The sequence below is a fragment of the Motacilla alba genome, chromosome 4 (assembly GCF_015832195.1).
Source record: "Motacilla alba alba isolate MOTALB_02 chromosome 4, Motacilla_alba_V1.0_pri, whole genome shotgun sequence".
Lineage (NCBI taxonomy): Eukaryota > Metazoa > Chordata > Aves > Passeriformes > Motacillidae > Motacilla > Motacilla alba.
This window is the reverse complement of record NC_052019.1, coordinates 48,202,794-48,219,898: the sequence shown is the minus strand read 5'-3', so window position 1 is coordinate 48,219,898 and position 17,105 is coordinate 48,202,794. Positions and strand designations below refer to the sequence as shown.

Below are 17,105 nucleotides of genomic sequence, written 5' to 3'. Positions count from 1 at the left end.
AAAGGTAACCATGGCAGTCAGACCATGTAATTCATGTTGGTTTTAAGCAGTATGTTAGCAAAACAAATGCTTTGTGAATTCAGGTTATTCATTGTTTTAGATCTCTGGGTCAGGAGCTATGTTTTCTCCCAGAGTATGAAATAATAGGTTGACAATCATAGGTTTCTATTTCATGAATCAAAGCTACCACGTGCTATCGCAATAAAAACATCAGCACATACTCTTGTAGAAACAGTCCTTTTCAGAGAAATTTTGCCTTGTGCTTTAGTGTGAGCTATGTGAGAATAATGCATAGAGCACCAAAGTGTAGCACCTAGCAACAGATTTTACAGAATTTGTCCAATATTAGTACATCATTTTGGAGACCAATATATCGTCTCTATCTAGAGTGGTAAAATCCAATCCTTTTGCTTTTGTGCTACAAGTCAAGCATATTAATAAAGATCCACCCATGTATTTAAGAATACTCCTCTCACATATACCCCCATCTATACCTGCTAGAATATTGCCCTTGCATAGTTGTTCCTGTACATGAAAATCTAATTGTGAGTATTTAATTTCCAAATACCTCATAAGGTGAGAATAAAGATAATAGTTAATTCCCTTCACTCAGATTTTGCTTAAAACACAACTCAGATTTCATAACTTGAATAATAATTTTGGCCTCCTGAAATCTTAAACATTAAGCTGCTGTTCTTTCATGTTTTTGGAGTTGCCATAAATTGAAGCCACATGAAGTATGTTTTACTCTAGTGTTTCTCTATTTAAGGAAAAGTTAATCAGGAAGATCCATCTAGAGATAGCAGCAAATTTGTTTGGAAAGACATCACATGCATGATCTCAATCTCTGCAAGAAACACCATCCTCATTTTTTGCCCATCATAGTATGAATTTCCATTTGCAGGCAGAGTCAATCACAAGCTCCATCCTCCATCGATGATTAGTTCATTACCAGTCACATAGGCAGACTGAAATTACATAAAATAAACAATGATTTCAAATAATTTTTCACAGCTGTTAATTACAGAGAAACACTTTAAATTAAAAAATCTCCTTTTTATACACTTTTTTTTTTGTTTTACAAAAATAGCTGAGTAAGTAATATAATATCTAAATAGAAACAAACATAGAAATTGAAGCCTTTTACTTAATTCAAGGAAGTGTGGCAAAAGTATTACTAGAGGCATTAAGATGAGAATGCATCCTGAGAGTACAAATTTACAAAAGCTAGACTTTAGATATCTTACCTGCAGGAGTAAATTCCTCAGACTGTGATGTTATTAGGTCTGTTCAGCTGAGCAGAATCTGACCAGGTTGGCCAATAATTATAATGGGACCTAACTAAAAACTCAGACTATATGGATAGTGGGGTAAGCCACTGAGCTGTTGACATTCTTCCCTATGTCACTGCTGAAACATGCTGAATACATTGAAAAAATGGAATTCTGTTTACATACCATTGAAAACTCTGTGAACAGACTGGAAAAAATTATTAGCATTTCTTACTAAAACCAAGACAAAACTGAGAAACATACTACTGACAGATAGCAACATTAATACTGAACTAAATCCATTGAAGTATTTTGACATGGACACTAGGACTGCTGGACATGTCCAGACAAATCCAGTCCAGTTTTCAGTCTCAGTAAATTTATTGCAGCTGAAATAACGTTGGTGTGTGCTCATTAGTGTTGGTGCTGTTTGCAGTGGTCATCAAGAGTCTGGTGTGTAACAACCACAGCGGGTCTGTTGTTTTCCTTATGCTGAGATGGCAAATTCCTCCTAAGCATTAGTTAAAATCTCCAGCAGCTCCACTAATTCTACCTCCTTAAAACATGATCTAGCCATGGTGTGAGCTTGGTAAAGCTGACAAGCTCATTTTGTTCACCATTCAGGATGACCTGGGGTCAGTCAATTTGCTCAGGTGACATGCAACCACCAGGCTATGGCACCAAATACATAATGCCTTGCAGTCACTGTCAACATTCAGAATACCTTTTGTATTGCAGGATAAACTCAGTAAAATAACATAGTTTTGTTTTTGTAGTAATCCAGCTCCAAGAGAATGGAAATTGTCCTGAAACAAATACCTTCTTTCTAATGTGAAGCAGCAAAGTAGCATGGGATTCTGTGACAGGACATTTTATTGTCTATACTTACTTCATCAGAGGCCAAGTACACAAAGAGATGGGCCACTTCTTCTGCAGTAGCCATCCTGCCAGTCTTCTGTCTGGCCAGAAAGTCCTTCAATGCCTGGATATGCAAGAGCATTTGGTATATCAAAAATAAAAACCCAATTACTTTTACCTACTGACATCTACAAAGCAATACTGGAAACAGGCCTCTAGTCATAACTTCCTTTAGTGCACTAAGTAGGGAATTAAAGCTGGAAAAACATAAAATCAACAGGGATGTCAATTTAGGGTTGAAAAAAATTAGGTGACTTGTAGAAAGCAGCTAAATCTCCGGTTCCAGAATAAAGCCAACAAAATCCTTCTTCCTTTGGTGGTGGATATTCCCATGTCCTTCGAATGAGAACTTGCCATTATCTCATAAGAATGGTTAAGCATCCCCAATAATGTGGAAATGCATAGGCCAGAATGCTCTGTCTGTACTGCTTTTGCGCTACCTTGTGGCTGACACATGCCACAATAGAAAACGTCCTCTGCTTTTGCACTGGATACTGTAACCAACACTTGGAGTAGCTTCCCTGGATGAGAGCCCTCTGCATTCACTAAGCAATATTATCCTTTTGAGGCTTCAGTTCTGGTCTGGCTGTAAGGCCTCAAGTTCAAGCTGACCACACTTTCAAAGGAGACAGCAAAGTTAAGTTATCCACAGTACTCTGAAATTGAGGACATTCTTGAATATGGGCAGAAGGGCAGCTATATATTCTTTTTAAAAAGAGAGTTAAACATATATATATGTGACCAAGGTAATAAATTGCTTTCTCACCTGTTCTGGGTTAGGCCGGGCTTGGATTCTTTCCTGTAAAGATGGCGTGTCAACAGTTCCTAAGCAAAATTTTAAACTCACTGTTAAAAATTAACTGCATCATCAATCATGACAAAAATTTATTTGTTCTATTTGTATGTCTTAACACCTATGTGTAACTTTGTAATATAATTCATGAGAAAGACTGCAAAGCCACCAATAGAGCACAGAATTTTAAATTTCTGTAGAAGGCAAGAGTTTTGAGAATTAGATTCAATACTTTTTGTATGGTTAAACAATGGTCAGACTGTTAGCTAGCTCTTGCCTGCTTCTAACTTCTGAGACTGCATCTTTGAAAAAAAAATATTCAATTACTGTGTAATTTATTTATAAAGTGCGGATAGTAGGTTAATCAGACTAAACATCCAGTTTAACCACAGAATAACAACTTTTCTATATTAAGCCTTTCAAGCATGCTCTCTTCTTGTAGACTGTTGGTAACTTCAGTTACCACTTGCAAGTCTATTCTTTGTTAAAAAAGCCAGATTTAATCTGGCCTTCTAGCATCTGCTCCTAGATCACAGGATAATGTAAGAACACTTACCAGGACATATGCAGTTGCATCTGATGCCTTGTTCAATGAAATCAGCAGCCACAGCCTTTGTTAGCCCAATAACTGCTGCCTTTGAAGTACTGTAGACACACCTGTTCACAACTCCTAACAGAAGGTCCGTGTCAAGGCAGCACAGAAACATAGTTATAAAGGAAAAAAACCAAAGAGCCAAGATTGTTATAAAGGAAAAAAACCAAAGAGCCAAGATTGTTCAATATGCACCTGCTTCTGGACTCCAGCATTTCCTGTAGCAGCTGTAGCCTCTCCGTAAGGGCAGGCTAGCTGGAATACCAGCTGCCAGAATTCTGCTCAGGTACACATCAGAGGAAAGTACACAATCTTTCAATAGTGTAAGTCTGGGGACTAGTCTATAAAATGTAACAAGCAGCAAAGATTTAGGAACAGTAGAAATCCATCATGATCAGGCTTATTTTGAAAGCATAGTTACAGCACTTATATAATTGCAATTTTTTCATTATATCTCTGAAGAACATATATACCAAGATATCACTGGAAATAATACCTTTTCAGTTAATACGTACTGGTAAAAAAGGAGGCTAAAAAACATTGAAAAAGCTCAGAGGTAAGGATCTTGGAGTTTCTACAATTTTCCATCTGTGTCCTTGCATTTATGTTTGAGTTGAATGTGTTCATTTTTTTTTCCTAACTGATCCCACCATAGGATTTAGAAAGAGCTTTGAATTTAGAATGTCCTCTAAGTTCAAGGTTGCACAATATTTATATTGTACATCCATCACCTTAAAGATTTATATAAGGAACTCTTAGCAAGCTACTGACCTTTGATGCTGGATGCTACAGAAGACATATTTATAATATTTCCAGATTTCTGTTTAAGCATCTGCAAAAGAGTACTTATGTCACTCAAATGAAAACTGTTTTGTCATCTGCAGGTTCAGCAAAATAGCCCACAGCAACTCACAGAACAACCCTACACGCACTAGATACACAGGGCAACGAAGCTCAATTGGCACGGGTAGGTGCCATTGATTGAAGCAGTAAAGCGGAGTCTGAAATTCTCACTCATTCCCCGAGCCACATCAGGATTGAAGACAATGCCAGGAAAGGTTTTTTCCTTAAGTTGCCACCTCTCAGTCATTGCCCTCTGTCACGACAGTAAGTTACACCACACAGACATCTGCCCACACCATCTACCAATTCAGCAACTCACTGATCCCGCTCAAACTCTTCTTGTATTGGCAAAGACTAAAGCACAGCACTCTAGCATCTATGAATTGTAGCTAATTTTCTTTAAGTTTTGACCTTTTTAGGCATCCTAAAATCTGAAGTTCTTAAAAGACCCTGAACGTCAAAAATTAAGTTCAGCTAAGAAAAAACTCACCCCAAACAAGCTAAAAACCAAACCAACCAAACAAAAAGAACTGGAACAATACTGAAAAGAGTAGTTATCATCCAGTCACGGTCACAGCTTTCAAATCTGGCCTTTGCATTTAGGGGAATGCAAACACCTTATTCAGTCCACAAGGTTTTGTAGACCCAAACCTAGTAATTATGTAAAACCAAGAAGCATCTTTGAGCTGCTACAGTCATTGAGCTGTTGTGCTCTAATCAGCATGATAGTATCATCATCCCTGAATTTTTTCACAAGATAGTCTCCAGAGCTGTATAAAATTCATATTAATATAGATGATTTATTAATACTTTGTAGCAGTGGCATTGTGCAGCTGTGTGCTGTAGTATAATACATTAGCACTGTATTGCAATGATTCCATCACTGCTCTGCATAAAGTCTGAAGTATTTCAGCTAGTTTACACAGGCCAACTCCCCAAATAAATCTTCTCTAGTATATCCTTTATATAAATTGGCTACTTGAAGTATTACGCAATGCAGAGAATGTTTTACAGTAGGATCACTGAAATCTAAGGGCTTCCCTATCCAAAGTGGCACCACTTGTATTTTGTATATTGTCACAGTGGCAACAACTCTGATCTGTCACACTTTAAACAATGCAGCAGAGACTAAAGGTCATGGGCAGCCAAGCCTTGCCTTTGGAAGGAAAGTCTTGATCATGAGGTACATGCTGCGAACATTGAGGTTCATCGTGAAGTCCCAGTCTTGCTCCTCACACTCCAGAATGGTTCCATGGTGAACAAACCTAAAATGAGTGCATGAAGTGGATTACATTACGATGGATTACGCCTGTGGTTTACATTTCTATGGCCCTTTTTCCACCACGATTTTGTAGTAATTAACTTCTCCAACCTTGAAAAGAGGGGGACAAGAGCTCCTTTGAAGAATGCAAGCAGCAGTGTATTTCTTCTGATAAGTGTCAAGAACACAAAGCAGACTCAATACATGCAACAAAATGATGGCAATAGAAGAACCAAAAAAAAAAAAAAAAAGCATTAGCAGATGGTCAGGCTTTGTTCACTGTTGTGCTAGAAGGGCCAAAGCTATCAGTGTAGGATACCCATAGAGTGAGGAAAACAAGTTCCAGAGCTGTTCTATCTTGGTCTGGGTTACATGGCTGTGCAAAAAAGTTCAGTTTTGATGAAAACACATGAAGGTTTGTATTAAGAGCATAAAATCCATTAAAACATAAATAAAATGCATTGAAGTAATAGAATGTAGTTCTGGAGGACAGGGAAAACTGGAAAAAGAGTAGTAGCAAAGAGAATCTGGTTACCCTGCAATGTTACACAGCACGTCAATCTTTTCAATCTCCTTGGCCAGATTTTCAATCTGCTCCTTTTTGGTGACATCCAGAACCCGTATTTGAATGCCTAGAAAAAAGTCAGCATTTGTTTCAATGCATTTGATTGAGGATTAGCTGAGTATTTTTCTGATGTGCTGAGAATAGCACTTACGATTCAATTCACTCAATGATTAAGTTAGTGCAGTGGTTAATCTGGGACAGCGTATCATCAATTTAAAATTTCAGGAGGGAGTTAAAATTATCAACTCTTTTAATTGTTATACAGCATTACACAAGCAGATGAGCTACCTTTTGTAGTAGTAAAAACACTCCAAATAAATTTGAATTCTCTATACTCTCACACAGAAGAATTATAGAACTTATATAATCATAATGAACTTCCATGCTCATTATCATAGAATAACACCTGGAACTAGTTACATGTGTCTTACAGTGCCATTACATGCCACATTCTCATGTGTAGTTGATGATATTATGAATGAGCTTTATATCATTTAATTAATAAGGAAAAACTATTTTGCATAAGCTATTAAAATCATGAGGGCAGTCACACTGGAACAGGGTCCTGCGGAGGAAATTCCATCCTTAGAACCTTCAGAACTTAATTAAGTTAATGTTCAGAACTTAATTAAACACAGCCCTGAGCAACCTGCTCTAACCAGTGCCACTTTGAGCACTAGATGGTCTCCCAAAGTCTAACCCGGCAGATATGATTCCATGAAACACTGTAAAGCTGCCTGTAAAGCATATGAGTATTGTTAAAGGAGAACTTGATTTGAAATGGATAAAATCCTGGGCTTTTTGGAAACCAAAGCAACAAGCCCATGAAAAGGCTTTCTGTGCCTTAGTTAAATGTAGAGACACTTTTGAAGAGATTTGTGTATTCGATCAGGCTACAGGATAGTGATTAACATCACATTGGAATTACCTCTCCTGGATAAAATTCAAAGACCTCAAAGTGCCAAGTCTTGATGAATTATAGATTGACTAATCATATGTCTAAAGGATGGAAATGGCTCTGAGTATATGGAAAATTATTTCTTTCCTTGTGAGCATACTAGCAGAGGAAAAAAAATGTAACATTTTCCCAAATACCCTCAGAAGGAACCTGAAAAGCCCTCAAGTTCCCAGATAATTACAAAGGGATTTCTTGTTGTGAACTCCAGTTGGCAGAGCCTGATATTCATGCTAAAAGTTGTGCCAGCTGTGGTTTTGTGTATTTTACTGTCAGACAATAGGAATTCTTTAAATCCACTTTCTTCTCTCAAATCAAGTTAGAAGCATTTTCAGTTGTAAACTATATCCAAGTCTTATTTTTATTTCAATATTGAAAAAATACTTTTTAACGTAATGTCCCACTTGTGATTATATACCTCTGAACAAAACCTGCTCCTTGAAGCAAGTTCCTGTGGTGGCAGTACAAAAAAAACCCTTCAGGCCTAAACATTTGTACCAACAGAATAGGAGTATCTAGGATCACTAGCATTAAATTTCTGAAGACATATGGATTCTACAGGACAGTAAGGAATGCATTAAAAGGACAAGCCAAGAATGGACCATAGAAATGCAAGCACTAGGTCTATGTTTTTGTATAGTGGGATGTTCTCTTGATCAGATAAAAAAGCATTCCATGCCTTCCAGAGTGATGCACTTGATGATTAGCCTAGTGAAGCCAAACGGTAACTGAAATGGGTGCTTTCAGCAAACATCAACTTCTGTGACACAAGAAAATCAGTTATTCCACATGTCTGGAATAATACTCTGATATACTGATGTTGCAATATTTTACATGCCAAATCTCTGTTCTTTCACAGCGCAGCAAACATCAAAAGAACTAGTCTGGATAGTTTCTTTTATTCTGTCTTTTTCAAACTTTCCTATCCTCAAAATGAATCTCAGACAGCCTACACAAAACTTGTAAGAGCAAAACTAATGCCTGCTGTAGGCCATTTACCTGGATATTTCCCCAGTTCTTGCAGTTTTGACTCATTGATATCTGTAGCAATGACTTTGGCTCCTTCTTTAGCAAAAGCCTGGAGAACACAGAAGCAGTTTATATTTAGATATTCCAGGTCATACCAGAAATAAAATCTGGGGTTTTTTTCAGGTGCTTTTTGGCTTGAAATAGAAGCCAAGCCAAGCTGAAGGCAGCTATCTCTCAGTTTTCATTCTGGGCATATCAGGGAGTCGCACACAACTGTGTAACTTTGTGTGATAAGACAGATTTAAGGTGTTTTCCCTAAAGGAAGGAATCCATAAATAAAATATAAGAACAGTAACCAGACTAAGATAATGGATATTATTATTGCCCTGATTAGCTGCACTAGTAAGCAGTAGGGTTAGAACTGTCTGTATTGTTAGATTTCAATCTAAGTAATTTAACTCTAATTTAAATCTATTGTTAGATTTAAATTTAAAGTTACAAAATATGACATGTAAAGGCAGAAGTCGTAAACCAGGATTTTTTTAACAAAATCCTTTGTATCCAAGTAATTGGAATAGAACAATATTAAAAGCAGCATGACTTTTGGTATTTAACCAGAGACATTGCTTCATTCTTGATGGACTCCTCAAAAGCCTCTTTTTATTGCGATTACTGATAAATCAACAGCTACTGAAGTCAAGTCTGTCAAAAGTATTCTGACATCTTGGACTGTAGCCCCATATCTTCAAAACAGGTGTCCCAAGTGCAGCTTAAGAGGATAGTGACATTAAACATATCAGCCTTCCATGGCTGGTTGGGTATTTACAAAGTGAAACCATCAGGAGGATTACCTGCTCCTTGGACTGAGTGATTCATGTAAGAGCCAAGATCAGCAGTCTTCTGTGTTCTCAGCTACACGCATGAGAAACTAACCAGTCTGGCAAAAATGCTATAGGAGCTGTTGAGCTGTCAATTACATTAGACATAGCAAGATAACTCCACTGGGTTTTTTATTTGCCATGGAAAAGGGAAGTATCAGGAGAAGAACTGGTCAAAAGGAGTTGTAAGCTAACTGGAAAGTTAATACGTACCTTGAATTCTGTTTAACAGTAATCAAACAAAATTTGTAAAGGGTTTCTTACATTGTGAACCATGTGTTAGTATCATGTGAACTTGGTTATGTCAGTCATGAATATAGGTAAAATACCTTGGGTTTACTGTAGGGGATCCTCACAGTATCCAGCCTTAGACCAGGAAATATTCCCTCTATCATCTCTATTTTCTCCCAGAACAAAGCAACAGAGATGTTAAATAAAAGGTACAGGCAGTACCAACTATATATTGTTAGAAAAGCAGATGCAGCTTTCCTCAAATCTTGTTCTTATCCTTGTGTAACATCTCCACTCACAGTTGAAGATTTTCATGAATTGGAACAGCACAAAGCCTGCATGATACAGCACAGTTGCTACATTATACCCTGATTTTTTCACTGGGTAGTTCTGGTCTCATCTATGGTTTATTAATTCAAGAACTGGTTTGGTGCAGGTGTCACTGGACAACCTAGAATGAGAGACCTTGCACAGGCCCAGCAGAACAAACATATTCCAACTTACAATAGCAGCTGCTCGGCCAATGCCCTGTGCTGCCGCAGACAACAGGATTATCTTCCCATCCAGCCGCCCCATGGTGCTGACCTGCACAGGCATGGGATGGCACAGACATTTAACAAAGATAAGCCAACACCACCCCCAGGAATCAGCTGCAGATACATTCCCAAAACTAGACATGATCCAGGGTGTACCTCTGCCATCACAATTGTCCTGTTTGTGCGCTGTGTGACCCTCCATTTTCCAGGCTTCTGAGAGACAGGGCTGCCCCACCTTTTCTTTTTTTTTTTTTTAGTTATACATAAAGGATATCAAGAAGTCAAAAGGTATTTGAGCTCAGAAGTTAAGCTTCATTGTAACAATAATTGGATTGTATTTTTTCTTGAATGTGAAAAAAAAAAAAGCCAGGATTAAACAGCAGTACAATAATTCGTAATCTAGTGTTTCCACTATCCACGGTATTCTCAGAAAGCAGGTCTGTCTTCTGTTTCGCTACAAACTTTTCAATGTCCTAGACTGCAATTCTACATTCTACACAATGCCCTGGCCTTGGTATCTGCCCTCAGTTGTTCATGGAATCTTCCAGCACAGCAGGCTCCCAGCCCCAGTGAAGCAGGAAAATGTGGGGGATTAAAGTCCCCAGCCTTGCCTCTTGTTCCCTGTTCTCAGTGTACACTGAATGTGTTTTGAGCAGTAGGGAACCTCTAGGAGCTGCTGCCTTAGTATGGATGGAGCAGCCAAAAGGCAAAATACAGCCCTGTTCGAGTGCTGTGTTAGGTTTAGCAAAATACACATCCAAAAATGCAGGCCAACAAGTGACAACAAAGGCCAAGTCTCAAAGAACTCCGTAAAAAGTGAGGTCCCTGTGTTCAAGTCACAGCGTAGTATCTGGAGTTTAATTGGGTTCCCCATATGCAAAGCTGCATTCTCATAATCCTCCAAGCAACTCTGTCTGTGTTGATATATGGGTGTGGAAAGGTGTCATAGGAACAAAGTTTTTACATACACACATAAATCCAACACACCAAGTACTTCACCAGGAAATTAAAATAAAGGTGCTGTAATCTTCCCTATGTTAGCAGCCAGTGCTGTCCTCTAGAGATGCTCAAATCCATGCTGGGACTCAGATTACTGAGTCAAATTTAATATCCTACTTTATTCATAAATTATTATTTTCTCTTATTTTGATCAGAAATTCTGTTTTGTTAGATATTTTTCCTGACAAAAGTTGCAGCAAAACTGTTTCCCTGAAGGTTAGAGATTCAACAAATTAGACTTCTGAAGCAACGTAATGGAAAAATTCTTTTCTTTCCAAAAGCCACCTGGACCAGTTCAAGTACTTCCCCAAATCTCCTTAACATGTGGGAAGCAAAATGCATTACAAATACATTTTTCAATCTAACAATCAGGTTTTATGAACCTTTGCCATACTGATTCTATGAAGCATTTACAAATAAATATTAATACAGTCACTCACCAAGAGATCTCAAATAGCTTTGTTATATTTACCGACCTTCGTACAAAAGGAAGTTCTATTTTTTTTTGCCTCCTCTGCTTGTTGGGATTTGTAGTCCAACTGCTAAGTTTCTCTAGAACGTAATTTCCTGTTGAAACATTGAAATGCTGCCATCTAGTGAAGCTCAGGATTTTAAAAAAGTGCGATTTTTCTCCTGCACAGGAAAGGACACAAAAGTATCACCAGCATTAGCTGACTCTCTTGCAATGGGAATTCAAGAGATCCGTGGAATTCCCACCAAAAGGTCACAAATCTGTTTTTCCAAGCAATATTTTTGTCTTTTTGCAATATAAACTATCAAATTCCAAACCAGGACAAAACTTATGTGACTATTTTTTTTATTGTTGTTCAACTGGCGATTTGCCAATGTATCTTTTGTTTCTAGTGGTTTAACTTGCATATGTTAAAGCAGAATTAATGTCGTTAGAGTGAAAAATTCTAGGACAAACTAATTTAGCTATAAGCTCACACTAGACTTAAAGATGATAGTATTATTAAGGAATTTGATGTCCTGTTTAAGCATCAGTTAGTTCTCAGAAAAGCTACTTCTGTGGATAAACTGGGACACGCATGTACAAAAGTTCAGTTTATCCTGCCTTTCTGCTAAACTATGATAGCTTTTAAGGCTTTCTAAATCAACTCCCCAGTAAAAAAAAACCTGTAATGACTTAATACACTAAAAGCATTTATCCTTCTGTCCCTAAGCTTTTGCCACCACTAAGTTCAGCCACCTGTTGCAATGTTGCACCTGTTTGTGCTTTTTTTAGTTCAATCACCAGAAAAATCACCAAACCGAGTCGCTCCAAGCAAGTAATAATTAACAAAAAAACCAATGGAAATTGTATATAGAAGAGGTAGATCTATATATACACCTTCTTTCCTGATTCTGGAAGAGAAAAATCAGTCTAATTCATTTATTAGTACACCAAAATGCTGGTAGCCAAAGGAAATCTCGTTGATCATAGAGGGAAATAAAAAAAGTAACAAATCAAACCAAACAAAAAATAACCCAAAACAAACCCAAAAAACTTTCAACCAACCTCAAAAAGAAAAAAAAGAAAAAAAAGAAAAAAAAGAAAAAAAAGAAAAAAAAGAAAAAAAAGAAAAAAAAAGAAAAGAAAAAAAAAAGACCACCAAAAAACACCACCACAGACACACCAGCACTTTGCAGCACCCAACTCTGTAATGGTATTTAGAACCTGTATATTTTTGGCTCATCATGCCTTTAAAAGCTTCCCAAAACACGTTCCAGGCCAGAGATTGAGAGAAATCCTTGCAACTTCCTACTAGGTACAGTAGTTGTCAGCTCTCAGCCATTCAAAGTAAATAGAAGGTTGGTTCTTTACTACAGAAGTATCTCCATCAGGTATATAATCCTTGTGTGACTCCCCCCATTCCAGTAACTGCTGAATGCTCAGGAACATGTCAGTGTAGCCATTTGCTTGTCACTTTGGGTGACCCAAACAGGACCTAGCATCACAGAGATTATTCCAGTAAAATAAAGATGGTGTTTTTGGATGCAGGTATCTTCCTTAGGGATGACTTTCTCATCTCAAGATGATGATTTCATCCTTAATGGAGTTGATCACAGGTTCTGACTGCCCAATTCCCGTTTAGTTGGCAGTGGAGGGCACGGAGGAGAGGAAAGGGAGAAGGATCTATATTTTAGACTTCAACCATTTTCTCATAGACTCAAAGAATTAAATAAAACTCTGACAACAGTAAACTTCTGCATATGTAATTGCTGCAGAAGGTTATAGAGGACAGAGACAAGAAGAATAATAATGATTATGGAAGTGATTAAATCAGTACAAAAGACAGTAATTTGGTAATATTTAGACACTGAATGTTGCAGTCAGCATCCTTGGATCATAGCACAAGTGAACAGCAAAACCATTTTTACATATTTAACACAATAAATTTTATTGTCAAGTTAAAATTTCTTATATAAAACTTACAAAACGTAGGTCTCACAATACAGATAAGTAGGTTAATAAAGGTCCATCTTGCCCCAATGATCTGGTTTGTTTTCCCTTCACTAGAGAAGCAGAAGAGTGTGAAGTCCATTGCTTACTATTTAAAAAAAGTCCAATACACAACTTCAGACAGGTATATTGAAAAATGATGCAAAATTCAAAGTTACTCACAGTACCATAATTGGCTGAGCTGCAGAAACTTTTAAGGAGTTTAAGAGGAACCCTTGATTGTATGCTCTACAAGCAGAAGATCATTAACTTCGGTTGCAGTGTCCAAAGAAGTCAAGATTGTGGTGAAAATGCAGTTTCTGTTGGCCTAAAGTATGGTATAAAAACCACATGCCAAGAAACAAAAAATATTTCTTGCCAAGTCAACATCACTCTGAAGATAGTAATATCTACACCCCAGAAAAGGGCTGTTTAGGAATGACAGAATGAAAAGTTTGAGACTCAGAAGTTTCACAGTAGATTAGTTTGTGATCCATTGTTTTTTCTGTTTTTTTCTTCAATACATTAGCCTCTCTTTGCCATCAAAAAAAGTCCACATCCAGACACCAAAGTGGAACATTAGCAGATGAGCACATTGTGGGGCAACATCTGTTTTTCCATCTTTGTCCTCATATTTCAGCTTTTCCAGTTGTGAGAAGGAAAAACTCCAAGACAGCAAAGACGGAAGAGGCTGATGGTTTTTAACCTGAAGCAATTTTCTTTTGTATATGCAGATCCTGGCTGTAGGCACTATAAGGGCAGCTTACAACAGAGCATCTTCACTGGGTGCTGCAATCAGGGGCTTTATCTCTGTCTGAAGTCCCAAACAAGTGCTTAAGATGTTCTTCTGTGGACTCTGTGCCCTCAGGTTGTGTATCTGTACAGAAGACAAGAACATTAAAGCCTTTCTCACTTAGACAAGCAGCAGGAATACAGTGATTTAATCTTGATTAGTGTTTTGTATGTCAGCTATGAAATCTTCCCTCTGAGGAGCTTTGTGTTGTGAGGAAAGCTGTGCTGTTACCAAGTTGGCCATCACAAAGAACATGACTCGTTGGCTTTCTGGAAGGCTGCTACTAATACCTCAAAAACTGGCTACTCTTCAACATGTCTGCTCAGCCTTCTGAAGGCCGTGAGAAGCATGAGGGCAGAAGGTCACTAAAAGTAGCAGGCCAGATATAAGAAATCTGAAGTGAGGCTGTGGAACAGAAGTTCTCATCAAAACAGCTGTTATTGCAGCTGGAGCCAGGCAGAGTAGCAAATGCAACAAAGGCTAAAGTCAACCATCTTGAAAATCTTCAGAAAAAAGTTAACCAGCCGTTAACTTTATATAGTTTTACCAGAAATCTGTACTTAACCAATGTAAAGTTAGAAAGCAAAACATTTTAGAGCACCAGCTGTCTAATGAGAATATTTTGCTGACTCACTTTTAAAAGTCACTCATCAACACTTCCACTGCAGAAAAGGAAAAAAAGGTTCATATATTCTTCAGCAGGTGAAGGATTCATTTTGGTATTTTGAGTCTGTAGAGCATACAGAAGCTGGACAGCTTAAATAGTCAGCTTTTCAACAGTCATATGACAAATCATTCAGGAAAACTTATCATGCAAGTTTCAGATCTCAGGCCATCCCTTACATTTTGCATCTTCAAATCTTATAGGGCACTACCACTGTATTACATACCTGTTAGCACACCCAAGTGGGAATTATCAAAGAAATTTGTTGGACAAGTCAGAGGCAGAGGTTTTGGTAGGTCCTGAGTCACTGTTTCCTGAGAAACACTTTCTTTGCAGGGTGAAGGTATTTGCTCTTTAAAGAAATATGACACTGCCTTCTTAGGAGACTTCAGTATTGTCTCTCGAGTAGTTTCTCTTGAGGATCGTTCTCTCCATTTCAGTGCTCTTTCTTTCCATTTCCTGAGTTCCTCTTTCAGTTGAAGTTCATTACTGCAAAGAAAAGAACCCCAGCATTCAATTAAGAAAAGTTTAAAGCAATTTCTTTAAGAAAAAATCCCTGAAAAACAGAGTTCCTGTATTTTCAGATGACTATGACAGACATGGCAGTAGAATAGCTTGGTTTCAGAGGATTTTTTTTAAACTTAAATTCCTTCCAATGTACAATTCAAGTGTATCTTCCATCATGTAAAAGATTCTTAAGAAAGCAAGCAATTTAAAGTTCAAAAGGTCTTTATGGCTTTATAAGCCATAAACCACTAGCTTTTATTTAAAAGTTTATGATGTGAAATCTAAAATTAATGATTATTCAGTTCCATAGGTCTCCCAGAAACAAGCACTAATGATGTACCTAAAGACATAAATGTACATAAATGATTTGACATGCTGCTACTCAGCTGTCCACTTACCTCAGTAGAAGGTCATTTTGTTTCTTCATCTGCAAGTTCTCTTTCTGCAGCTTGGCTTGTTCAGATTTTAGAACAAGTATTTGTGTGCTCTGCACAATACCACTGCCACCACCACAAGTAAGGGGTATTTGGGATTGCTGAGGATCTGCTTCTTTCAGCACTAGAAAACAGATTTATACATATGTGTGTGCATTATTTGGAGAGTGCTTAAAACCAAACCAATACCAAACCAATTTTTTAGCCTATTCCTTCTTGTGGTCTTATATGTGAAACTTTACTGGGTTACAAGTGCCATTACAACAGTTACTCTTTTTCTACAAAAAATACATCTCCCAGTATTCACACTGCCAGGGAGATATTAAGAAACATGACAGATTCTTCACTGGGCCATTTAGTGGTAAACTAGTTCTTGTACCAGGTATGTCATAGCTTTGATTAGAACTAGGTATTCATATGTCAAGGAGAAAGCGGCAACATGAGCTACCACCACTGCAGCTTATCCCTCCACAAGGGCAAACGTGGCTGGAGAAAAGCACAAGAGCTGCTGTGATTCTAATGTAGTTCATATGCAGCTGCTGTAACCTACTTTCCATCTCATCTTCCAATGCACCCAGTTCTCCTCATACCCTTTGAGTACAAGGCTTGCATCTCAACCTGGTCTTCAAACACTTAGCCTCAAAACTCAGCGTTTAACATGAAAGAGTCCCTTCTATTTATCTTGAATTTACCAGTAACATCTTGCTCTTGGTGTGCTCTTCTCAGTTCTTCTTTTAGCTTTGTTAACTGTTGTTCTCTGTGTTCTGCAAGGGCTTTATAATTAGCAAGTCTATATGAAGCAGGAAGGGAGGGGAAAAAAAAAATCAGAAAAACTCAAGTTTAATAGTTATTACAGTTTCAGTTGAATTCCAATGAGCTATCAAATACAAGATACACCCATGTTATACAAGAAAAACTACATAAACCTGGTTGTCAGTTATATTTTGGATAAAGTGCACCCAAAAGTTGGACTAATTATTTTTGGTGCATCCTTCTCTCTAGTGAAGTAGAAAGTGCTTTCAGTTATTGCTTTCCCCTTGCCTTCTTTTGTGAGAACAGTTATTCCATTTATGGCTGAACATGGTTGATTGAGAAGTTTTGGTGAGTGTACAGGGAAGAAGTTTTGTAAGCAACCCAAGGTACATACAGATTTTACTTTCTCTAACCAACATAAAAACTTACACCACCTCAAGCTGAATGCTTACTTATTATGTGGGAAAAGAGCAAAGTAGAAGCTAGGAATGAAGCAGTTGAGAATTGTAAGATAAAATTTGAACTTACTTCACTTCAAAGGAGTTGGATTGTTTCATTCTTTCCAGATCACATTTTACCAATTGTGTTTTGAGCTGGTCAATTTCTTCTTTGTACGGCTCAGCACCTTTATCTAATTTTGCCTGAAAATAAAATATTTAGAACAAATAAGGGCTTTTTACTTAGCAATGAAATTAAGGGA

The 17,105-nt window shown here is 37.6% G+C and overlaps 2 protein-coding genes across 3 annotated transcripts in view; both read right to left on the bottom strand.

The window, feature by feature from the left end:
- Nucleotides 1-148: 148 nt before the first annotated feature.
- BDH2 (3-hydroxybutyrate dehydrogenase 2) lies at nt 149-11,342 on the bottom strand. 2 transcript variants are annotated; one of them, XM_038135291.1, is made up of 10 exons: nt 11,288-11,342; nt 9,781-9,861; nt 8,198-8,276; nt 6,214-6,310; nt 5,574-5,682; nt 4,346-4,406; nt 3,539-3,652; nt 2,956-3,014; nt 2,161-2,253; nt 149-968 (listed from the first exon to the last, which is right to left on the bottom strand). In XM_038135291.1, the coding sequence occupies exons 2-10, from the start codon at nt 9,850-9,852 to the stop codon at nt 915-917; spliced, it is 738 nt and encodes a 245-aa protein (XP_037991219.1). In that variant the 5' UTR covers nt 9,853-9,861; nt 11,288-11,342; the 3' UTR covers nt 149-914. The 2 variants fall into 2 exon arrangements, with proteins under 2 accessions (XP_037991219.1, XP_037991218.1); XM_038135290.1 differs by having other exon boundaries at nt 11,252-11,327.
- Nucleotides 11,343-13,052: 1,710 nt separating this feature from the next.
- Nucleotides 13,053-17,105, bottom strand: part of CENPE (centromere protein E) — a 36,658-nt gene continuing 32,605 nt past the window's right edge. Inside the window, exons 42-46 of the mRNA XM_038135293.1 lie at nt 16,934-17,046; nt 16,345-16,442; nt 15,617-15,776; nt 14,938-15,200; nt 13,053-14,131 (exon numbers count right to left, since the gene is read on the bottom strand). Coding sequence (XP_037991221.1) covers nt 14,034-14,131; nt 14,938-15,200; nt 15,617-15,776; nt 16,345-16,442; nt 16,934-17,046 — 732 coding nt within the window. The 3' untranslated portion in view covers nt 13,053-14,033. The remainder of the gene's footprint in view (nt 14,132-14,937; nt 15,201-15,616; nt 15,777-16,344; nt 16,443-16,933; nt 17,047-17,105) is intronic.

What these genes read in the sequence shown, in the direction of transcription:
- BDH2 (XM_038135291.1), bottom strand. Translation starts at nt 9,852, where the DNA reads ATGGGGCGGCTGGATGGGAAGATAATCCTGTTGTCTGCGGCAGCACAG. An exon ending in TCAAGACTTTCCTTCCAAAG is followed by an intron (nt 4,407 to 5,573) that starts GCAAGGCTTGGC and finishes ACTCTTTTGCAG; the next exon opens with ATGCTTAAACAGAAATCTGG. An exon ending in ATGCAACTGCATATGTCCTG is followed by an intron (nt 3,015 to 3,538) that starts GTAAGTGTTCTT and finishes AATTTTGCTTAG; the next exon opens with GAACTGTTGACACGCCATCT.